This window comes from Mixophyes fleayi, chromosome 3, assembly GCF_038048845.1.
Source record: "Mixophyes fleayi isolate aMixFle1 chromosome 3, aMixFle1.hap1, whole genome shotgun sequence".
In the NCBI taxonomy this organism is placed as follows: domain Eukaryota; kingdom Metazoa; phylum Chordata; class Amphibia; order Anura; family Limnodynastidae; genus Mixophyes; species Mixophyes fleayi.
Genome location: NC_134404.1, coordinates 184,043,316 through 184,069,046, shown reverse-complemented (window position 1 = coordinate 184,069,046; position 25,731 = coordinate 184,043,316). Strand labels below are relative to the sequence as shown.

The following is a 25,731-nucleotide window of genomic DNA, read 5'->3' as shown; positions in this document are numbered from 1 at the left end:
TGTAAGTATATATATATATAAAAAAAAAAGGGAAGAAAGAAGTTTAAGTATCCACAAATCGATCCACGATGCCTTGAATGCATGATCTATTTTGATGAAATAAATAGTATGATAAACTGCTGGCTGAATTAGTGCCAGTAGCACACTAGACATGCTGGAAGGTGAAGTGTTATTAGAAAAAGGAGAATAATTCAAAATCCGAGTTCAATCCCAGTGGAGTTAAAGTGCCCAGATTGAAAATCCATTTTGCTTCCTCTTGATTAAGCAATTTATTAAAATCTCCTCCTCTCCAATGTTTTTTAACCAGTTTAATCCCCATAAATTTCAGTCCTGATGGGTCCTGATGATGTACTGTTTTAAAATGGTTAGATAAATGATGGGTTTCTAATCCAATAGTAATGTTTTTCACATGTTCATTTATTCTCGTTTTTAATTTCCTGAAGGTTCTACCAACATACTGTAGACCACATGGACAGCTGATTAGATCAATTACCCCTGTAGAATTGCATGATTTATGTTCTTTGATGTTGAAAGATTTAGATTGGGAGTGTGAAATAAATTCAACTATTCCTTTTGTTCCATCGGGTTTCGTGAGCCTACATGCCTTGCAATTAAGGCAATGGAAAAAACCTTTGCTTTGTTTCGCATTCACCAACCAGTTGGATGTATTGCTAACTGCCTTTGGTAGATGACTAGTGACCATTTTCTGCTTAAGGTTGGGTGCCTTTCTGAACGTAATAGTGGGATTCATTGGGAGAAATTTTGAAAGTGTTTCATCTTTCCTTAAGAGGTGCCAATGTCTCTTTATAATCCTTTTAATATTTTTGGCCGACTCTGAAAATTGGGTGATGAAAGGGACGCAAATACTGCTTCCAACTGCATTGTTTTCTTCTTTTTCTTTATATTGTAGAAGATCTTTTCTCATAAGGGTGCTCACTTCTTCCATTACTTTATCAACTTTTTCTTCCTTATAACCTCTCTCATGAAATCTGGATTTGACCATATTACCTTGTTCCCCGAATGTGTTCAAATTGGAACAGTTCCTCCTAATCCTTATAAACTGCCCAAGAGGAATATTTTCTAGCCAGTTTGAATGATGATGGCTATTGATGGGTATATAACTGTTGCAGTCAACTGCCTTGAAGTGAGTCTTGTTTCTAGTTTTTCACCTTCAATGTATATATCCAGATCCAAGAAGGTCACTTTTTTTTGACTGAAGTTGGTAACAAACTTAAGGTTCTTAAGTGGAGTGTTCATATTACTAATGAACTTCCTAAGTGAGTCTTCTCCTCCCTTCCAGATGAATAAAATGTCATCTATAAATCTTTTCCAGAGGATCAAGTTTGACACCAAGCTCCCATTTGACCAGATGTTCTCCTCCTCCCAATGGCTCATGAAGAGGTTGGCGTAGCTTGGCGCAAACTTGGTCCCCATCACTGTTCCTCGTTCTTGTAGATAGTAGGAGCTCTGAAACCAAAAGTTGTTGTGGGTTAGTATAAATGTTATTCCCTTTATAATAAATTCAATCTGGATCGCTGGGATTTCGGAGTCCCTTTCTAGAAAAAATCTTGTGCTATGAATTCCGTCTGTATGATTGATGCAGGTGTATAAAGCACAAACATCACTCGTGACCAGAATAAAATGATCTTCCCACTGGACCTCACTCAGAAGGTTCAATATTTGTCTAGTATCTCTTAAATATGACTTTTGTTGTTGAACCAGAGATTGCAAAAATTGATCAATGTACTCTGAAAGTGGAGATGTTAGAGAATCGATCCCTGATATGATGGGATGCTCTGCGCGTTTCTCAGTATCTTAATGCACCTTCGGGAGGTGATAAAATACCGGTAAAATGGGATGCTCTACTTTTAAAAACTTGTATTCTTTATCAGTGAGGATTCCTTGTTTGAATCCTTCCTTTAGGTATATAAAAAGTTCTCTTTGGTAATCTGCCGTTGGATCTTTTTGTAACATTTTATAAGTGTTTTCATCTTGTAATAGATTCATAGATTCTGCTACATAGTATTCTTTATCTAATATGACCAAGCCCCCTCCCTTATCTGCTGGCTTTATCACAACTGTGGTGTCTTCCGATAAATCTTTAAGTGCTTTCCTTTCTTTGTATGTTAGATTCATGTTTGTCTTCTTCTTCTTCTTGTCTGGATTAAGAGCCATAACCTCATCCTCAACTATTTTTTGAAAAGCATTAATTTAGTTACCTTTTGCATATGTAGGGTAAAAATTGGAGCTTGGTCGAAGGTCTGTATGTTGATAATGCGATGGATCTTGAACACTTGTGAGAGTGGTAGTTCTGGGATCCTTTAGGAAATATTTTTTCAAAGTAAGGTTTATAACAAATTTTTGGATGTCAATGTAAGTTTGAAATTTATTCATTTGATGAGTCGGCGCAAACTTCAATCCTTTCTTCAGGAGGGAAATATGCGCCGATGTAAGTGATTTTTTGCTAAGATTGTGAATTCCTTGCATAACATTGCCTTGCTCTCCAATAATGATATGGGCGTTGTTCTTTACACTCTTTTGTTTTTGAATTTTCTTACCCCCTCGGGTTCCTCTTCTAAGTATGGTGATCTTCTTCTTTTCAAAGTGGTTATCATTTGCCATGGTACCGATGGAGTTTGAATGGAGTCTAAAAAAGAAGCCGTTGGGGGAGTGTTCAAATATTCAATATTGCTGATGTCTTTGCCTGGCTAAGAAATAAGATTCCTTGATATTTAAAAGACTAGCACGAATACTGACAAGAAAAAAAATTGCAGGGGGACTCCATAATAAAACTATAAATATATATAGTATATACCATCCAGTAAATATTAAAATGTGAATCCAAAACTCCATTTCATTCACCTGAACAGGTGCAATAATTGATATTTTCATCCAACTAAAATCGAAAAGAGATCATCTGTGGTAATTTCTTAAAACAGTGAAAAACAGATTAACATGGGGATTAATTGTATTGAAAACATCTTAAATATATTCCAAAGTTCAAATTCATTGTTAAAAAGTTAGGAAAGATTTGGAAACCTAGGAAAATAATCAGTGAGTTGACAAAGAAAGCTATAACAGCAGATCAACAATCTATGTATAGCAGCGCCACCATCAGACGGTACGGGATGTGCTGGTGTATGGGGCCTGGGCTCACCAGGGGACCTGCTGCCTACAGCTGCTGTGCTTCTTGCTGCGCTCTCCGCTGCAGCTGTCCTTCCTGCTGCGCTGTCCACAACTGCTGTCCTCTCCACTGCAGCTGTCCTTTCCGCTGCACTGTCCACCACTGCTGTACAAGGTCTGATGTGCATGCAAAGGACATGTGAGGAGGCCTGAGGGGCACATGGAGAGGTCTGTAAAGCATGTGGCCAGATTGATGGCATGTTAAGGCAATGTTTGGAGTTCTGGGTGGCATATGCTAAGATCTAGGGCAGGGGTGTCCAACCTTTTAGCTTCCCTGGGCCACATTGGAAGGCGACAAGTTGTTTTGGGCCACACATAAAATACACTAGCACTAATGATAGCTGATCATCCAAAAAAAACATAGAAAACATTGCTAATGCTCCTTGTTGTTGCTCAGTTCTTCAATGACATGCTAATAGCTGCTGTGAAACATCAAGTGATACAGTTACAACATTTTATGAAGGGCTTCAATACAGCAGTCATTAAGACAGGAAGATAAGGTCCGTGATGCTCCAGGACCAGGTGAGTTTATGCACTGGTCAGCGTCCCTTGAAATAATAAAAAAAAGCAAAAAAAAACCCCTTAACTTACCTTTTAATCAGCTTGTTCTCTGATCCTCTTCTCTTGTTTTTTCCGTTTCACTGCTGCTGATAGTTCGCGCTGGTGACTTCTATGTGCTGTGCTCCGCAATCGATGTCGGACGTGATGACGTCACGCCCGACATTCACTGCGAGCGCCGCACGGAAGAGAAGACCAGGGAGGGACCGCGTGACCACAAGGTAAGTATTTTCTTATCTTTTTCTTTTGTTGCAGGATTTTTTTTTTTCATTAACAGCGCTGCCCCCTTGCCACAACCAAAACTGCTGCTGGGCCACATTTACAGGCATGCTGGGCCGATTGCAGCCCGAGGGCCGCGGGTTGGACAACCCTGGTCTAAAAGAACCACTTTAGACCTCAAGAAAACCAAGCAAAACAACCCCACGGATAATTCTGGGCGCTGACTTTTAATACTAAACACACCAATGTCATGTCAATATTATAACTATACAATTCTACATAATATATGGATGCAGCTACCTTTAGATTTTGTATACTATGGAGAAGATAACTGCTGCTTCTTAAAATGAACCGTGGTGTAACGATTTACAATAGGATATACTAAAAAATTGATAGATCTATCTCCTTGGCCGCGGGTTGGACAACCCTGATCTAGGGTATGTAAAGGGCATGTAGAGAAGACTGGTGGCATATGTGGAGGTGGGGGTCATTTAAGAGGCATGCAGGTAGATCTGTGGGGCATATAGGTCTTTTTAATGGCATGAAAGGGACGTGGGGGGGGGTCTGGGTGGCATGTGAGGTCTAGGGCATGTAACGAGCATGTGGGCAAGTCTGGTGGCATATGTGGAGATCTGGGCATTTAAGGGGCATGTGAGTAGATATGTGGGAGTTTTAATGACCTGAAAGGGACATGTGTGAGTGTCTAAGTGGCATGTGGGCAGGCCCGATGGGCATATAAAGCGCATGTGGGGAGCACTGAGGGGCTTGTGAGGAGCTGCGGGATGTGAATGTTTGTGGAAATCTGAGGGCACAAGGGTGAATTTAGTAGGAATTGGAGGTCTGAGTGGCATTTGGTAGAACTTTGCATGAGGGCCGGGGGGGAGGTGGGGGCATTTAATGATGTGGACTTGACAAGATCCAGTTTGGATGCATGTATAATATACTGTGTGATATGGCTTGTGTACTTTGTTCACTTATTGCTTGGCTTTCCATATCTAGTGTGCCTATAGGTTTTCCAAACAAGCCCCATCTTTCCAGGATCCAGACTAGAAACCAACAGAATGTTGTAAAAGCTGTAAATAACAGGTAAGGTAGAATAACACACTCCACCAAGAGTCTTGTCTTTTAGCTCTCCTAATTTTGTTTCTCAACCTCTCTTGCTCATTCTCTTTTCCTCTTTTTTACTCTCTCTCTCTCCCTTACTGTCCTGTATATCTCAACTTTCTTAATGTCCTGTCCAACTCCCTGCTGTCTTTCTACCTTCCATCTTACTCACCTCCTCCTTTAGTTTCGTGGCCAGGGTCTAATGGGAGGTCCCACCCCCCACCACCTGCAAGGCCCCAGGAGCCTTGAAGTCCTCCAATTTGTCAACTTGCTGCCTCAGTACAGTAAGTACAAATACCTCCCTTCCTAATCTTCGAGCCTGTCTGCTGAGAGTCCGGTCACTGACAGCAGGGATGTAACTAGATTTATCTGGAACTCAGTGTTAGTAATAGTGTTAGTACAACCTGACCTGAGCCCTCTATCCCTTGACATCAGTAGCCTACACAAGACTCGCTGTAATCTCAGTAGCCCTTCACAGTGACCACACTGACCTCAGCAGACCACTAGACATAAACTGATCCCAGACCTACACACAGTCCTAGGGAGTCTACTAGACCCGGATTACACCCAGTGAGGTCCCTTCCCGTGACCCCCTAACCCTGAGTCAGCTGAGGTACAGACCCAGGTAGACCTGCTACAATCCCTAGTGACAGTGTGTGTGCTGCGTGTCATGCTACCCTCACAAAGTGTGACACAGAGTCACACATTACCTCTCCCAGACACCCGCATTCCGTTTCCAAAGTAAACTTAAGTGTGACCATGCAGTATCTTTCTAGGTCTCTGATCCAGTGACGTTTCTGAGGAGAATCAGGCAAAAGTCTTGGCTTCCACACAGACGTTCCTGTTTGTTGAAGCCTGAAGCACTCTGCAAGACTGCAAGCAAGAAACTGTGAGCAATAATTCATATATTAGAAGTTTATTTACATAGTGTTCTGGTCATTGTTTAAGTTAGAAATAATTTGCAGCATAACACAAAAACGTAACATGCACATTTTTGCAGTTTAGTTCTTGATTTTTTTTTTGTTGCACTTTTTTAGATTTGCATTTTAAAGTAAAAGCTTCATTCTTCTTTCAGCATTCTGCATTTGCAACAGGACTTGCTAAAATTGGTGCCCTCCAGCATGTAACACCCCACCCCCACCATGTTCAAAAATCAGGTTGAACAGCTATAGTCCTTTATCGCCAATGCCTATTGTCTAGCCTAGGTGGCCACTAGGTAACTAAGATCCTTCTGTCCAGTGTTTGCTTACATACACTGTTTTCAAGTTTGCATTAATTTTTGCAATTAGCACTATATAATTTCTGGTTTCTTGTAATTTCTTTTTTTTTTTAAATCCAGTATTTTTATTGAAATTTTTTAAGATATAAACATACTAAACAACAAAAAGAAAAGAAAAACAATCGCATACATATCGGAATTAAATGACGGAATTTACAAGATTACAATAAAGCATAATAATAATAAATGTGCTATATTCATTCAGGATCATACATCGTAAATGCTTATACATAAGTATGTTACACATGCAGGGTTTATTACATGGACTCAGATACTGATTATAAGAACTGCGGTAGCCATACATTTAAGTAGATAGAGCATCTGTACTAGATGACATAGGATAGAATGGAGACTCTAACCATCTGTACCATATATTCTCAAATTCCTTCAGAGCCTGTCTGAACTAAGAGACACTTCAATTCCAGTAACCTGAATAAATCTCCTGATCCTTCGCCAGAAGATTTGTATACATGAACACTCCCATAGAAGGTGCCAAAAGTTAGCATTGATCGAATTGCATTTCGGACAGCTAGGGGTAGCATCCGGGCGAAATTTTGCCAATCTAATAGGGGTAAAGTAGGCCCTGTGTAAGATAAACACCTGTATTTGTTGAAATTTTAATGATGAAGTATAACCTTTAGTACTGTCTGTAACCATTTCCCACTCCTTGTCTGATAAAGGGCCAATATCTATTTCCCACTGATTCCTCAAACCATCCAAATCATCTGCAGTGGATTCATACAGAAGACATGAATACATTCGAGAGATCAGACCTCTATAACCCAAGGCCTGTAATTGTTTCCTCAGTGGATCCACCCCAAACACCAAAGTCTCCCCTTTAAATTGTGTGTTTAGGGCGTGTCGTAACTGAAGGTAAGAATAAAACATTGTTCTGGGTACAGAGAATTCCCCAACCAACTGTTCGAAGGATTTAAGTACATTTGTATCATAAAGCTGATCTACCGACACCACACCCAACCGAGACCACTCCCTGGCCCTCTTCACTGTATTCAACTTCTCAAATTTCTTTGCCCCCCCAGATAGGAGTATATGGATCAATGTCAGTTTGTTTCATTATTTTATTACAGATTGTCCAAATCTTAACTGCCTGAATTAGGAGCGGAGGAGCCCGCATACCAAGCCGCCCCGCCAGCAGTGACTGTAAGGGAGTGATTAGGATTAAATTGGTGTACCAACACCCAATGTAGCTCATGGTAATCGGGGTCCGAAACCCATGCCTTAAGGTGGACCAATTGAGAGGCAAAATAATATAATTTCAAGTTAGGAAGTGCAAATCCACCAGAAGATCTGGATCTATACAGCGAGCTGAGCTTGACCTTAGCCCTTCCCCCTCCCCAAACCAATGAAATCAAATAGCTATCAATGCATCGGAAAATGGAGGGTGGAATATATACAGGTGACTGCTGGAGTATATATAAAAACTTTGGCTGCACCATCATCTTAATTAAATTTATCCTACCGGAGACAGAAAGTGGGAGCTTCTTCCATACATGAGTTTTTTCTTTAATGTATTTGATCTGGGGCCGCAAATTAAGTTCTACATATTCAGCGGGGGTATTAGAGATCCATATTCCCAAGTATTTGAATTTCGATGCCCATTTTAACTGTAAGCCTTCTGGCATTGTCACGGGACACTCCCATCCCAGAGGGAACACGCTAGATTTATCCCAATTAATTTTTAGGCCGGAAAAAAACCCAAATCCATCAACCACCCGCAGCAAATGTTTTAGGGAAGTGTCGTGATCTGAAAGAAACAACAGCATATCATCTGCATATAATGCCACCTTATCCTCTCTGTGCTCTGATCTAAGTCCCACAATTTCTCTATCATGCCGGATCTTACAGGCCAGCGGCTCTATTGCTAATGCAAACAGGGCCGGAGACAACGGGCATCCCTGTCTAGATGCCCATTGACACAGACCCGCCCCACTGGATGTGAATACAAAAGTTTAACCCATTTTATAAATTTCGGGCCCACTCCAAATCGGGACAATACCTCCCACAGGTATGGCCACTCCACCGAGTCAAACGCCTTGGCTGCGTCCAAGGACACCACAACTTCGCTCTCAGAAGAGGGTGACCGCACCTGCAGGAGAGTATACAGCCTTCTAAGATTGATAGACGTGGACTTACCTGGCATAAATCCCGTCTGATCCGGATGAATTAATTCCAGCACCACTCTACTTAACCTCAAAGCCAGTAATTGTGCTAGAATCTTAACATCATTTGACAAAAGTGAAATCGGGCGGTAGGACTCAGGGTACAACAAATCTTTCCCTGACTTAGGCAGCACCACCACTATTGCCTCTGCCATTGAAGGGGAAAGAGCGCCAATCTCACCCAGCTCGCTGAATGTATCCAACAACCTAGACACAAAAAAGGGCCTGTGTTTTTTTATATAATTCAATTGGGATTCCATCTACTCCAGGGGCTTTACCATTAGGGAATGACATAATAGCTATATCAATCTCTTCAAGAGTAAAGGGTGAGTACAAAAACTCCCTACTATCATCGGAGAGGACAGGAAGGGAGATACCATTCAAATACTGCTGTAATGTATCCATGTCATATCTGACCTGTGACTTATATGTATTCGTGTAATATTTATGAAATACCTCAACAATATCAGGCATCAGATACTTCTTAACCCCACTGTCATCACAGATAACTGGTACTGCTGCATCTCCCTCTCCGCCCTTATCAGATAAGCCAGGAAGCTACCATTTCTATTGTCCTCTGCATATCGTACATGCTTAGAAAACAGAAATTTACATTTGGATTTCTCAAATACATACTCTACCCACTCTCTCTGGGCCAACTGCCATGTTCCCCTTGCAACCTCAGTTTTGTCCGCAATGTATTGTGCTTCTAACGATTTACACTTTTTCTCTAATATCTGTTCTTTTTGTCTGGACGACTTTTTAATTTCAGCTATGCCAGCAATTAATGTCCCCCTTAGGAAAGCCTTAAAAGCGTCGCAAACTATAGGTGGCCTTGCTGTTACCAGATTATCTACAAAGAAGCATTCCCACTGTGTCACCAATGTCGCTCCTGTACCCATTAAGGAGAGGCAGAAGGGATTTAATTTCCAAAAGGACTGGCCTCTATCAATTGCAAAATCAATAGATAGGCAGAGGGGCGAGTGGTCATAAATTCCCCTAGCCCTATATTCCACGCTCCTTACCAGCGGTACCAGAGAGTGTGACACCTTCTCCCTGCATCCACTTGAATTTTTTCCAAGGAGAAGCAGAGACGTTTATGTACCAATATAGAGACCCCTCGAGAATTAGTCGTGTACATAGAGTGGTATACCCTACCTACCCATGCTTTTTTAAGGGCGAGTATTCTATCACCGTGTAAGTGAGTCTCCAATAGACAAACAATATCAGGATCATTTTTTCTAATTTGTCTTAGTACAAGAGAACGTTTCACAGCATTATTTAGGCCCCGCACATTCCAGGAGAGAATTTTCAGCACCTTATCAGATGTACCAGAATACATATAATAGTAGTCCCTCTTATCTCACTACCCCGCATCCCACACCCCTGCAGAGCATACATTGACATACTTATAAGCACATATAATCCTTGTCTATATATTTGCGATAACATTAAAACTACCCACAACATAAATAACTTTAATACTAAACCCATACCCCCACCCTGTATACTCCACCCAACTTAAGTATACCTTAAACCCTAACTAAAATTACCTTAAGATATTCAGCAGGCCAGCACACTACCAAAAAGGGTCACCCGCCAACCCGCAAAATACCAGAAGATAGAGGAAGGAAAAGGAAGGAAGGAAAAGGGGCGAATTGAGACAAGAGAGGAAAAGAACGGCCTTAAAGCCATGGGCTCTCCAGCTCATTACATATTTTTTTTTTTTTTTTACAGTGGACCTTTCAATATTAGTTTGAAAATCACAGACCCCACCTGAGCGAAATACATTTTTTTTTTTTTTCTACCACAGAAGAGAAATTACATTATGTATAGCAAATACCATGCATAATATGAATGACAAATCAGCAATGTCCAAAGGACTATCAGGAGAGACATAAAAAAGTACTCATCCAGCATCAGCGTCCAGCAGCAGCTAGGCGGTCCAACCAAATTGCAGCCTCTCGGGGAGTATCAAAAAAGGATGTACGGCCCTCCGAAACCACTCTCAACCGGGCAGGGAAAATCATGGCATATGGGATCTGTAAATCTCTCAATCTTCTCTTCACCGGAATGAATTGAGCCCTGTTCTTTTGTACATCCAGAGCGAAATCAGGATACATTGCTACTCGCTGACCATTGTATTCCACTGAACCTTTCTGCCTAGCCAAGCGTAGAATGGTATCTCGGTCACGATAGTGCAACAATTTGGCTATGAATGTGCGTGGGGGGGCTCCAGGAGGGGGTGCTTGAGTTGGAATACGGCAGGCCCGCTCCACTACGAATTGGGCTGTAAATGAATCTGTACCAAACAGTTAGATTAACCACTTTTCCAAGAAGGATTTTGGGGAGACACCTTCTGCCTTCTCGGGCAATCCAACCAACCGAATGTTGCTGCGACGCAAACGCCCCTCCATATCCGTAAGCTTTTGTTTAAACAGAGAGGCTTGCGACTCCAGACTCTCCAACCGGCCCGCAACTGGTGCAGAAGTGTCCTCCAATGTAGACACACGTGTCTCCACTTCACCTACTCTCTCCCTGATTTTTTGCACGTCTTGCCGGAGAAGAGAGAGGTCCACCTGCACCTCTCCTATTTTATCCGTAACACGCTTTTCAGATGCCCCAATGGCCTGCAGGACTTGCTGTAATGTAACTTCAGGGTCCGCCAGTGGAGCCGACAAAGGGGGGGTTACGGGATGTGATGCATCTCCTGAACCAGAGGCTGTAGTGGAGGAGCGAGCAAAGCGGTCCAATTTTCCCGCTGCGGTGGACTGGTTATGTTTGCCCATAATTTCACAGGAAAGATGGGATGATATTTATCCTATAAGCTTATATGCAACCCTGTAACCTGTATAGCTTTAATTACATATAGGTGTACAGCTCAGATTGTATTGCTAGCAGTGCAGTGCAGCCAGTTATCTTCACAGAGAAAGGTATATCTCCTCCAACAACACAGATAATGATAATCAAATAAGTCCAGAGCCCAATTCAGTTACTCCTCACTTGTACAAGGATATAAATGTACCTGTATCAGATGGATATCACAGGCTGTGTTCACCTAGGCCAGTATGTGGTATTACAGAGGCGCTATGTCCCAGCAGTCATCAACTGCCACAAACTGCCACATACTGCCTGTAGTATTCCTCTACCCAGATGCTCAACTCTTTCTCTCCCAGTCTCGGGTAAAATGGCAAGAGCACTATCAAAACAGGTACACTATGTACAGCAACTATTCGGATGCAGTTTTGGGTCCAAATGTTTCTTTATTCCACTATAACGGAGATCAACAGGATATCTGGGATGAGAGCTCGTAACTGTGCTTGCTACTCCATGCTCATCCAGGCCACGCCCCCTGTAATTTCTTTTTTATATTTCATGTTTGTACTTTATTTGGACTTAACATTGGTATTTACAGTTTATTGATCTACAAGAGTTTTGCACGTGCGTTTGCATATTGCACTTAAGCTAGGTACACACTACAGGGTTTTTGTCCAATAATCGGCTCAACCAGCTGACATACGACCGCTCGTTCAAAAGTCGGGTCAGTGTGTGTAGTGACACGATGGTCGAAAGTCTGCCCAAATGGACGAGTGTATAAACTTCCGACCGATCCACGACAATCCTCCGATACTTCCTCGACCTGGGGGGGCATGTGTATGTAAATTTGTGATGCCTGTACCAGTCCCACGTGGTGCGGTATCTGCACATCACTGATTTGTGTTTTGTATATTGCACCTGTCTGGCTGCAGACTATTACACTTGTATAAAGCACGTGTGTTATTACCCTTTGCATCTATGTTGGAAATCTATTCATACTTACCCTTTAGAAACTTATACCTTTATAAACTATTAAAGTTATAAAGTCATATTAACCTTTATTAACTAATATTTGTAAAATGCCCACAATAAAGCACACAGTGTTCATGCAACAGTTTTATTGCAGGAAAAAAAGTACAACATTTTTTATTGCAGAATATGGCAAGTGAAAAAAATAGTATTACACTTTAAAAGTGCTACTGCTTTGTGGCAGAACAGTTCCAAACAACATACACATTTCAACAAAATTTTTCTCAAGATTTTTCATTTTTTTCTTGATGTCGCTTGGGTTTCTATTCCCTTTGATTTCTTTACCTACGAAACAAGGAAATAAAAAATGTTTACCATTAAACTTCTATATCTGTAATTTCTATCCAGCACCAGAAATATTCTCATTTGCTCACCTTGCACACTGCTCGAGATCAGTTTATGTTTTGGTCCCTGTGGCGCAATCGCAATAATAGCGGGCTTAACCTCCATATATTCTGGAAAACAGGCGCCATTTTGGTTATTATAACGGTACAGGTATGTGACCAAAGCATTTAGTTGTCTATACATGTTCACTGAAATACCTTTGTATCTAACTTCTTTCATATCTTGGGATTCACCATCAATTTTTTCTTGTTTGATAACAGGTGTTACATTAGTGGTATCAGTGGTATCTAAACAGGCCTTCTCACCGTTAATTCTTCGTTCTGACAAAAAAAAAATCTATGTTGCAAATTAGGCGTTTACGTTGCTTTGTGTGAAACTAGAATGAAATAAAGTCCTTCAAACAGGTACACTACATGTGCTACTGACCTTTTTTAATGTCGTAGTCGTACTGGTCCAGTACTTTGACCATCATCTCCACCTCTCTTGGGCTCATTGGATTTGCTCTTTGCTCTTCTTGAGTATCTCCATCCCCCACCTTAACTTTTTCAACATTTTCTGGCCCTTCCAGTACCATCTCTGACTCAGTCTCCGTCTCCATAGCTGCAACCCCCACTGACACCTTCTCCTCACCCGCAACCCCCACTGACACCTTCTCCTCACCCGCAACCCCCACTGACACCTTCTCCTCACCCGCATCCCCCACTGACACTTTCTCCTCCCTTGCCATCTTCTCACGCTCCTCGGCACCAGACAGGCTCCTGTCATTTTATACACTCAGACATGGACGTTCGTTTCTGCTGTGGACCAATCAGCGATGATGCCCGCAGAGAATGGAGCATTCCATTACATACAAAAGGATTTTATTATTAGGGAATAATTTTTGCATTGCATTTACCAGTTAAATGTTTTTTCTAAATTTTATGTATGGTAATAAACTTCTATTTTATAGGAATGAATGAAAGTCAGTGTTGCCTTCTCTTTTTATGCAGCTTTGGGTGTTAACTATAGTGAAAGCTCTGCCCCTTTATACTAATGTCTTTGGTATATCGTTACATGCCCCGCAAATGTTGCTTCAGTGTGTACGAAATTAAAATCATTGCTCACGACAACATGGCTGTAAAAAGTCGCTAACGGGACGGCCGCTCTTCCCTTTATCGTCTAAAACAAGGCTAGTGTGTATGCAGTCCATGGACCGAACGATCAAACCATCGATTGCATGTAAAATCGATCGGCATAAAAAGTTGGTGGAAAATTCTGTAGTGTGAACCCAGCTTTATTGTCTGGTTTCAAGTTTAAAGCGGCACCGCTCGGAACCAAGTAACTATTAGCTTTACATTACCACCTAGGGGTAGGGATCTTAACCCCAAGTCCTAACCCCTACCCCTAGCTGGTAAGGTCAACCTAATACTTACCTGGTTCCGTATGTTGCCGCTTTAAATTCGGAACTTTGCAAGTCGCAGCTGTAAGTGACGTCATTTACAACAGTCACGATCTCCTGTCTTCAGATTTACTCTCTGTCTTTGTCTGTTGTTTACAGCCCCGATCACTCGATAACCACCGGTTTCGGAAAACTCTTGTAAATCTTTGGTACCATGTACAGTAAAGATATTATGAGAAAGCTTTGTATGAGGGCATCATGTACCTTTGATGTAAAAAAAATAAGATTTCACTGTTGTCTTTAATAAATCATCCATTTAGTTTATTTTTTACTCTTATCTTTGCCTCTACTTCATCCAATTCTTTTTTGTACATTGCTTTAGAGTCATTCTGTATTTTTTTTTTTTTTATAACCAGTATCGTCTGTTAACTGCCTATAGATTTCTGATCTATGTTTACAAATCTTGGATAACTATACCATCACTCTTATCCGCACTGAAGATAGTGATACCTGTATAATTGGAGTGCTTGTCTCACATTTTTAGACAAATTGAGGTGAACAGATGAAGATTCATTGAGGGCTTTGTTCACAAAGTTATCAAGTAAGCCAGTGGTTCACAAACTTTTGGAGTTCGCGGCACCCTTAGAGTCTCCATAATTTTTTCAAGGCACCCCTCCAAAATAATTATCGAGCAGTCCCGTGTTATAAGCAGTCAAAAAAACGTAATAAGTATTTAGGTCAGGACAGAGATACTTATTTAGTTGTATGCAAAAATAATACACATAAATCCAAGGGAAAAGAATATTTTTATATATATTTTTTTCAATTAGATTTCTGTCAAAGAATAATTTACAGCTAACTCACACTGTGGCCCCTCTTCATCGCCAGACTCAGGGCCGGATTTACCACTATGTAACCTAGGCTCTTGCCTAGGGCCCAGTGGTTCCCAGGGGGCCCGGCAGCAAGGCGGGTGGTGGGATATGCCAGCCAATAAAAAAAATATTGTGTCCGAGGGAGAAAAATAGAAATACAAAAAAAATTCACATGATTGCAGCGGCCCCCGGCAGCCTCCTCCCTGCTCTGTTGCGTTCCACTGGATGTCGGGCGTGATTCATGCCGTGTGACATCATCACACCCGACATCATATTCAGACTCATTGTGGAGCGGAGAGGAGCAGCGCACGTAGCGGGGTAAGAAAGAAGACAAAACAGAACAGAAGATGAGAAAACAGAAAGAAGAAAACAGAAGAGAAGAAAGCAATAGAAAGGTATGCAAACTAACAGAGGCACAGTGGCACACTATGACAAAGGGGAAACAAGGTCTTTCAAACACACTTATGAAGGGGCACAGTGGTGATGTGAATGGGCACAAAGGTGATATGAAGGGGGGGGCACCATGGTGATGTGAAAGGGCACAGAGGCAATGTAAAGGGGCACAGAGGTGATATTGTGAAGGGGCAAAAAAGTGGCAATGAAGGGGCACAGTGTGATGATAGAGGGACAAAAGTTACAAGGGGCACATCCTTGGATTTATGCGTATTATTCTTGCAAACAACTTAATGAGTATTTCTGTCCTGACTTAAATACTTATTAGGTTGTTTTTACCCAACTACTTAAAAAAGGGATTGCTCTGTAATTATTTAGTGTTGCCTTTTTCTGTAGGATGGTGGCCTAGCTCTTTTCACATGTTAGGTACGCCCCCAACAATGCAAGGCACTCCCCCAATGGTATGGCCACCCCTCCTTTTGTGGCACATAGCTTCCCTTCTACTCAACTATAGGGGTATATGGTATGGTACAAAAATATAGTGCTATGGATTGTTTCAGGTAGGGGGGCCCCAAACCAGTATCTTGCCTAGGACCCCATGAGGTCTAAATCCGGCTCTGACCACACTCTGTGCCCCCTCTGCATCACCACACTCTGTGCCCCCCTGCATCCACACACTCTCTGCATCCGCGCTCTGCCCTCTCTGCATCCTTTGTGCCCCCTGTGAGTCCGCGCTGTGCCCCCTCTGCATCCTTTCTGCCCCCTCGCTCTGCCCCTCTGTATCACGCCGTGGACAGGAAGAAAAACAAAAACTAAAATAAAGAAAAACTTTCCAATCCGGCCGCGCCCGGGACCCAGCATCCTCTCTCCTGCCGCTTCTCACTGAATATGTCGGGTGTGATGACGTCACGCCCGGCATTCAGTGAGAAGCGAGGAGGTTGCTGGGTCCCGGGCGCCGCCGGATTGGTAAGTTGTTTTTTTTTCTTCTTCCTGGCCACGGCACCCCTATGACAGCGCCGCGGCACCCCTGGGAGCCGCAACGCACAGTTTCGGAACCTAGGAAGTAAGCGTACAAATCTTTTGATGGATTGATTGGAAGTGCGACAATCAAAAGTTATATTTTGTTATTTCCAAAATACTGTTGCATTTTAATTACTGATTCAATCTAGTACTATTTTCCATTTTATTTCATTGCATGTGTAGGGAGGAATGACAATTCCATAGTTTATAACTTTATATTCATCAGGGGTGAGGTTCCTGGAAGAAAATTCTACCTGAAGCTGGATGTTTGTAAGAGCCTCTGCCACTGACCCCTCTCTTCATTTTAGATCGGGCCTGTCCAACCTGCGGCCCTCCAGATGTTGTGAAACTACAAGTCCCAGCATGCCCTTCCAGATATCAACAGGTTGTCTACTGGCAAAGCATGCTGGGGCTTGTAGTTTCACAACACCTGGAGGGCCACAGGTTGGACAGGCCTGTTTTAGATTGTTTCAGATTCCTGGCATGTATAGTCACTGTCACTTTGTGAAGAGTTGGGACCATTTGAAGTTTCTGTGTCCTGGGCATTTCTATTAAATCTCCTGTGGGGAACCTTTTGACCACCTTGTGGTTGTTCAATACCAGTGAGCTGGTAAAATAATAAAGTATAAAAGTTTATAATGTCATGTAAATACTACACTACAATTATAATATTTAATGTAGTAATATATATATATAATATTAAAGTATTCCCAGAAGCTTTGGTCAACAAGCGGTCCTATAGTTATTACATATTTTAAAATGATTTTTTTTTGTGCCAGTTTCATTAAAAAGAAAAAAAGAGGATGGACCAGGAAGAACTAACTTTCGCAGTGGCAGACTCGTGGCCAAGCTATTTACTGCTGGTGATGTTCTGGTAAAGTCTTAATTATAAATTGTTGCAAAATATTATTTTTTATTGCTGTAATACGCAGCAATAAAAATAGCACTTATTACCTCTATAGGATTCAGTATCTTAATCCTTTGTGTTTTAAAACTCCAGGTGATTTTAGTTTGGTAATAGAAAGCTGTTTCTTTCATTTTATTCAGCTTATGTAAAATGACAGTTTAAAAGGCCCCTGAAGTGACTGGAGTAGTATGGAGGACCTCCATTTCATTAGGCCAGTCCTAGTTTTCTGGCTACCTGATCATGTAACCGTCTGATTTTCAGAATTAGCTGTGCAGGTCTCTGTGCACAGAGAATGGTGGAGCAGCTTTCTGGAAAAGTTTGTTTTTTCGTATTGGTTGGGCACTAGATCCCACCAAACTAGTAAGGAAATGTAATTTTATTTTCTTGGTATTCACTACCTGTACAATAAAATAGCTGCAGCTAGTTACATCATACCTGCTGGATTTTCTCTCTCTTTTGGACTGCTTGTTGAGCATGCCACTGTCTATTCCACAATTGAGTCCCTTGCTAAAGTTTCTCACAATTATTGGAGAATGCAAACAATGTGACATTTAGGTGAAAAAGTTAAAGGGCCAGACATGCAAATATTATCTGTCTGCAAAAGACTGTGTGGTGTTGCTTCAATGATGGAAGATGTAATTAAAGCTGTTCAGCAGGAGGCTACAAGTAGGCAGCTGTTGGAGATTGAAGAGACCGACCTCAGATTAATAGTACAGCTGGCAGAACAAGCATGTATTATGTAATAATCTCTATATTTCTGCTAATAAACAATGAAAAAAAATGTTTAACATCATAGTTTGAAGGTAACAAGCTCAAACAAGCTTATCTTCAGGTGGCAAATAACTAATTAATACACTTGACAGCTAATGGCTGAGTAAACTTTAAATACCACCTTTACCAATCCACATCTTCTACCACTCCACTGAAACAATAAAGTTTATAGGTCTGTCTACTACATCCCCCAGGCTGAGAGAGGAAGAGTAAGAGAAAGGGGCAGAGAGAAGAGGGTTGACACCAGGAAGTAGGATGAGTAGAGTTTGCACTGATGTTTAGAAGACCTGAGCATGGTGAAGAGAGAAAAGAAGCCCGGCAGAAGTGTGGTGAGACACAGAGACTGGGGGGAATATTTACTAAACTACGGGTTTGAAAAAGTGGAGTTGTTGCCTATAGCAACCAATCAGATTCTGGCTGGTATTTTGTAGAATGCACTAAATAAATGACAGCCAGAATCTGATTGGTTGCTATAGGAAACATCTCCAGTTTTTTAAACCCGCAGTTTAGAAAATATACCCCTGGGTCCATGGCAATTTCAGCAGGTCGTTGCACTGGACTGTGCAGCCCCAGGAGGAACTAAGAGACAGCTAGAAACTCCTATGAAAGAGAGAGCTGAGCACACTTTACGTGGGAAGTGTTTTGTATACAGCCCACCATTGCCTAAAACAAGAGAAAATTGCAAACAATGGGGTTGTGACCAGCATACAAAAGAAGAGTCCAGTAAACAATCCAGGGTCAGGGGTAGAAGAGACGTAAGATGCAATTCACAGTCCGGGACAGAGGCACACACTAAGCACAGGTTCAGCACACTGGGTCAGAAAAACTATCACCACACAGGTGTACAGAAGAGGAAGCCTAATAAAGCCTGGAGAGCCAATGAGGTGAGCTCTGGAAGATGAGCCGCTAAATCACATGATCCACCTACGGAATGTGTCTCTTAGGGGGGAGTTCAATTGGCCGAATTACTGTAAAAATTAACGCGCACTATTACCGTTATTACAGTAATAGTGCACTTAAATACCGTTATTACGGTAGTTTCAATGCCGGCTTTTTGCTTGCAGCTCAGCCAAGTTGATATTACCGTAATAACGGTAATTATTTACGCTTGGTATCAAAATCTTCCGAGAAGAGTATTTCTCGTTTTTCTCTGCATATTAAGCAACAGAAAATTACAGAATACCAGAAGGACTCTATAAATGGAAATGATGCAGAAGGGTGCCCAGATGTAGCAGACGCTCTGGCAGTGTTGCGGGACAATATTTATTTTTTTATGGACAATAGGATGCCCTAGGAGTGAGAAAACGGCAAAAGGATTTGTCATCTTCAAAAAACAGGAGAACCCGGTTTTAAGCAAATAGATGTCTCTTTTCTGTCCACATGTTAACTTTTTAATTGAACACATTTGCACTATAAAAAGAGTATTACCGCAGTTAGTAATTCTTAACTTAAATATTTTCCACTATTGACCCTCTGTCCTAACACACTCTTACATTTTCCATAGAAACACCAGTACCACTGAGATGGGCATAAGCAGCTGTAGGATCAGATTAACTCTAATGTCAGATGACTAACAACAGGGGGATTGTTAATGGATCTTCACCAACAAATGATTCTTAAGGTCAGTGGTCTCCGGGTTATATTTTGTTCAAATTACACAACACAGCACAATAAAATCCAGTGGCATCCATTGTATCTTTTTTTCTGTATCATACAAATTCTCATATACCCGAACAAAAGCAAAACACTTTGTTTCTTACTCTCTGTTGCTGCTTGAGCTTTGGAGGAGATAGCATCAAATCCCTCTATCATTCCTTCCCCTATCTTCTCCTATTCCATACCAAAACATGGTATACACAAAGAGCAATGGAGGATGTACATTTGGAAATGAATGTAGAGTATGGGACCAGTACAGAGACATAGAAGGAAGGCTGAGTGTGGGATATTAAAATGTTACTGATATATGGGAATACTATTGGATTCTAGGGAGGGAATGACTGGGATTGACATGCTAGAATACGTGGCAAAACTACATGACTTTCGGGAGGGGATGATTGCAATTGATATACTAAGATTTGGATTATGCTGAGACATATGGGTCATGATTACTAAATTGATATGCGATTGATATATGTATAAGGAGCTACATAGAAATAGTAATGGAGAAAGTGATAAAGGCCTCACTAGGATGGAGGACACACACACTTACATAGGAGGACACATAAGTTAAAGTGCCTACAAACATCGGCATGTATAAAACAGGAACAGATTTTAAAGCAATTATGAACGTGTAATGTATTATTTCCTATATGTTGAACTTTTTTATATTATATGTACTATATGTAAGATTGTTACTGAGGATATATGTTGTAATGATGAAAAATAAACTCATTAAGTAGATTCCTAATTATTTGACAGTTACATTACAATTTAAAGAACTAACTTAGCTCAATGACACAGTCTTTCCAAAAGACAGGGCATATGCAGAACCCTGGGCCCAAGGATGACATGAAGCTGAGTTTGAGGAGAGGAGGGATGGGGAACCAGGAAAGGAAAGAAAATCCAAGATACTATTGATGCTTTATCTGAAATAAAGAGGCAAGCTGAAGAGACACATTTCCAGAAATAAAGAAAGTGTCACAGACCAACAGGGAAGGTACCCTGACACTGTAGTTATTAATGCAGGAGATGTAGAAACTATTCATGCCCTCTCCGGATTTGTAGGACATTAGCCCTTATGCGATATACCTGCCAACGATTGAAATTATATCCAACGACAGTGATGATAATGATGGTGAGTGAGAGAAGACTTGACCACAGAATTTAGTAATGTATGAATGCTGTGCCTGTAATCCCTAACTTCCCAAAGCCAGGAACCAGAGCAGTACCTATAATTATCAACTGCCTGGAGCCAGGAACCAGTACAATAATTACCAACTGACCAGAGTCAGGAACTAGTGCTATACCTGTAATTATCAACTGTCTGGGGTGCACTAACCTTATGAATTAAGTGTATTTCACAACTCTTACATTGTAAGCTTGTTTGGGTAGTGCTGCATTTCACTTCTGTTTCATGTTATTGTATGTGATTTGTTTGTATCATGATCCACTCAATCTAGAGAGATGCATAATATGTTGGCATTTTAAAAATAAAAAATAATAATAAATTATAAATAATACTAAGAACCAAACTCCACTCTACTGTGTTCAGAAACCATCCAACTGAGCACAGCTTTGTACATTAGTCACTATGCTGGTCTCTGTATTGTACACTAGCCATAACAGAGGGCTCTACCTTGTAACTGTATTGATTGCATGTGGACCAGTTCTGGTTTGTTGCTTTAAAGGAAAGTGAATTGGGGCTTTGTTGTAAAGTGTGCATGGTTATGCTGATTATAATGCAATGCTTGTGCGCTATATCCATATTGTGGGTGGGGTTTATTTAGTCCACATTCTGCTTGGATAAATGTTGAGAGGTATGTACTAGCTAGCAGATTGAGCTTTGCTTTTTATACTAAACAACAGATGAACCACAAACACTGGCTGCGTCTTCTATACTTTCCACCAGAAATGGGGTATGCTTTGCATACTGCTCACCGTTTATGTGGACTGTGTTGGATACCAGAAGGCAGAATGGGGTATGTTTTGTACACAAGAATGGGGTTGTAGCCAGGAGAACATGGTTTGTTTTTTAAGTTAAGCCGCTACTGAACAGGATTAAAATACAACAGCATTTTATTTTTGAACATGTCAAATACTCATCATTCATTTAGATATCGCCACCAATTCCACAGCGCTGTACATAGAACATATGTCATTCACATCAGTCCCTGCCTTATTGGAGCTTACAGTCTAAATTCCCTGACACACTCATACACACACTAGGGTTAATTTTGTCAGCAGTCAATTAACCTACCAGGATAGTTTTGGGGTGTGGGAGGAAACCCACGCAAAAAAGGGGAGAGCATACAAACTCCACACATATAAGGCCCTTGTCGGAATGGTATGTTGTGGAAATTGCTAGCACCTTCCTGTTCAATCATCATCATCATTTATTTATATAGCGCCAGCAAATTCCATAGCGCTTTACAAGTGGGAACAAACATTAATAAAACAATACTGGGTAATACATACGGAGAGGTAAGAGAACCCTGCTCGCAAGCTTACAATCTATGGCAGTGTTGGCTAACCTGTGACACTCCAGGTGTTGTGAAACTACAAGTTCCAGCTTACCCTTCCAGCAATAAATCACTATATATTAGCAAAGCATGCTGGGACTTGTAGTTTCCCAACACCTGGAGTGTCACAGGTTAGCCAACACTGATCTATGGGATCCTACATATGCTGTATATACCTTCTGTGTAGCTACCTATCAACATCCACATAATACATGCTCATTTATTCCCAGCAGGATGGCAGTGATAGACATTAGTATCGGCTGCTACTATAATACGATGCGATGTGATATTGAATCCTCTGAATACAATAACATACTAAATAAAAGCTGTTTACGTGCTACAAGTACAGACCATGTAGTTCCTTGCCTAGTTCACCAGTGATAGTTGCCTGTAGGAGGAACAGCTCACAATGTAATAAGAGTATATTTTTTCTTAACGCTCTTCCGACTCTTCCTGATGACGACTTCTACCAGCTACAAATCAGTGCTGGTCTTCATCACTATGATGCGACAGCAGCTGTCCCCAGAACAGGCCGAGAGGAGGTGCCGGGGACTGGATACAATCTGCTCCCAGTCTTGTGTGTGACAGAACCGTCTTTGTGTGGACCTCAGCCCGCCGGACAGCATGCAGCAGCCGCCGCAGACCTTCACATACCCGGAATTCTCCCGAGATGACAGTGCAGTGAGTGCAGACTTAGGGCAGCCACGTTACTGGTCTTCCACAGTGACAATAAAACACTTTGTCGTGACTCCTCCCCCACCCCTGAATCACTTCTGTCCCACATTCTGTGCCACCAATAATAATTAGCCCACAATTTTTATTTTCCCATCATTTAACCGTCAGGTGAAACCACACTAGAAGTATCAGTAGGAATTGGTTCATATAATTGTGAACTATAACTTTATAAGGCACCTAAACGGAAATATTGGTGTGGGGTGATAATGGTTAAATGGTTGCTCTTATGTTTAATTTCAAAAGTGAGCACTACCCAGCCATCACTGTTAGGGCAAGGGCTGGAAGGTGGCAAAGAAATGTACATTAAAGGCATTTATACTCCCAAACAAAAGAGTAGAGTGATGCACTTGATGCAGTATTACATTTAAACATACAAACTCTGATAAAATATTTGTCATGTATGATGTGATGATTTTGTTGGGATATTTGTAGTGTGTTAAAACGAATGGCTTATCGGTCATTTGTAATTGTGTAGTGTGTGTGTGTGTGTGTGTGTGTGTGTGTGTGTGTAAAAACTGTAATTGTGTGTTTTGTAGATTGATGATTACCATGGAGTGAAGGTATGTGATCCATACAGATGGCTGGAAGACCCAGACAGTGAGCAAACAAAGGTATTTTTATTTATTAAAATATGCCTGTAAATTAAAATGTTCTGATATGATTGTAACAAAACAATACAATATGGCACAAAATGCTAACTCAACTTCTCTCCTCATCCTTGGTTTTATAAATTGCCAGTCAATTCTTGGCACAATGCGACCTGCCTAAGCTGTCTTCAGATGTAGTTGTTGGGTGCAGAAATTATGGAGAAAGAAATATCAAGCAGCCACCACTACAAAAATTTTGAATAGGTTACTTGCATCTTATCTTGCTGCCCTGTGTCTTAAAGGGCAATCTATTCTTGAAGCAGGCACTTGATGCTGGGACTATAGTAATTCCAAAAGTAGGGAAAATGTCAACTATCTCTGACAACTACAAGCCTGTTTCACTGATGAACACAGACTTTAATATATATGCGAACAACTGGTCCATAACAACTAGTTTAGTTTTATCCTTGGGAGGCAGGTATGTGACCATACCAGGTGGGAAATTAGGTTTTTCCACAACATCAGCACTCCCAGGTCCCCGGTTCTAGTGCTTTCTTTTGATGCAGAAAAAGCATTCAATAGAATAACTTGGCCTTTCTTGATGGAGACACTTCACCAATTCATGTTTGTAGGTGTTTTTCTGCAGGGCATCCAAGCCTTATACTCTAAACCTTTACCAAAAGGTGCTATTGAATACCGTTCTATCAGAAACCTTTGATATTTTCCCCTGATATTTGCGCTTGTTATCTAATCATTGACGGCAAGAATCCTGCTTCCCCGGACAATAAATGTGCATTAGTCAGCTCAGAGGTAAAATATCCTTGTTTACCGATTATGTCCTTCTTACATTAACATCCCTTCTTACCTCACTTCCAAACCAGTACAAAATTCTCTTCTTGGGTCCATCTTGGGGTCAATTTGTCTAAGACAGTAGCCCTCCCTCTCCCTATGCAATCCGCTACTCTCGAACTCCTAACGGACAACTATAATCTCTCCTGGAAACTTAACAAAATAAAATGCGTAGTGATATGTATCGCACACAGATATGACAATATAATCCCAATTCATAAAACCTGTACCTATTCAGGTAGTGGAGACTGTTTATATCCTGGTTAGATAGAATTGTATTAATTAAAATTAATTTGCTGCCAAGACTGCTCTACCTGTTCCAAACCTTACCGGTCCAGGTGCCCGGGTCTATCATAACCCAACTGCATAGATTGTTTGTTTGGAGGAACAAACCTCAGAGGTTGAGCCTACCATACCTACTTCCAATGGGAACAAGAGGTTTCACATATGTCAAAGCTCATTATCTAGCTTCTCATCTAAGTAAAAGTCTGGTTTGCACCTAGATATACCCCGAGATTTATGGACTTAGAATCTACCTCCTGTAAAGTAATCTCTTAAGCCTTGGTTATTTAGGTACTAGCCAAGGGGAGATGTCTTCTACACTTTAGAACCACCTACCTTTTCCCTTCTTTAACCCCCCCTCTCACCCCCCAAAGGGATAACTTTAAGTTGCTTTCTGGTCACCTCTTGATGCACTTCCTACCCTGTTTTAATAAAGGTATCACAATGGTAATAGATGTTCTGGACAGTGGTTTGTATTCTCCAGTATTGGTCCTGCAACAAAAATATGTTTTACCGCCGGCAAGACCCTTTCAATACCTACAAGTTAAACGTTATCTTTCTAAACTAGATACCAATAGACCCCTGACCTTGTTTGAATCTCTTTGCTACCGCAACCCCCTCTCAAAAGGCATAATCTTAATCCTCAACAGACTGCTGTTCTGAAGCACAAGATCAATTGGGAGGCGGATTTGGGCAGGCCACTAGATAAAGGTTTTAAAAGTCATCTAAATCAACTCTCGTCAAAGAGAACTCGTATAAAGTAAATTTTAGGTAGTACCTACTACAGTCATGGTCAAATGTTTTGAGAATGACAAGTATTGGTTTTCACAAAGTTTGCTGCTTCAGTGTTTTTAGACCTTTTTGTCATATGTTGCTATGGTATACTGAAGTAAAATTACAAGCACTTCATAGGTGTCAAAGGCTTTTATTGACAATTACATTAAGCTTATGCAAAGACCTCTGCAATTTGCAATGCATTCTTTCAATCAACTTCTGGGCCACATATTGACTGATGGCTGCCCATTCTTGTCTAATCAATGCTTGG

General features: G+C 41.1%; 2 protein-coding genes across 3 annotated transcripts in view; one reads left to right on the top strand and one right to left on the bottom strand.

Annotated features, from left to right (window-relative positions):
* Window positions 1-12,495: 12,495 nt before the first annotated feature.
* Window positions 12,496-13,567, bottom strand: LOC142144242 (uncharacterized). 2 transcript variants are annotated; one of them, XM_075202851.1, is made up of 4 exons: window positions 13,141-13,567; window positions 12,912-13,034; window positions 12,744-12,824; window positions 12,496-12,654 (listed from the first exon to the last, which is right to left on the bottom strand). In XM_075202851.1, exons 1-4 carry the CDS (start codon window positions 13,439-13,441, stop codon window positions 12,521-12,523), a joined length of 639 nt encoding a protein of 212 aa, XP_075058952.1. In that variant the 5' UTR covers window positions 13,442-13,567; the 3' UTR covers window positions 12,496-12,520. The 2 variants fall into 2 exon arrangements, with proteins under 2 accessions (XP_075058952.1, XP_075058951.1); XM_075202850.1 differs by having other exon boundaries at window positions 12,744-13,034.
* A 9,147-nt stretch (window positions 13,568-22,714) lies between these two features.
* The window catches only part of PREP (prolyl endopeptidase), an 89,722-nt gene continuing 86,705 nt past the window's right edge, over window positions 22,715-25,731 (top strand). The window contains exons 1-2 of the mRNA XM_075202849.1: window positions 22,715-22,914; window positions 23,505-23,579. Coding sequence (XP_075058950.1) covers window positions 22,858-22,914; window positions 23,505-23,579 — 132 coding nt within the window. The 5' untranslated portion in view covers window positions 22,715-22,857. The remainder of the gene's footprint in view (window positions 22,915-23,504; window positions 23,580-25,731) is intronic.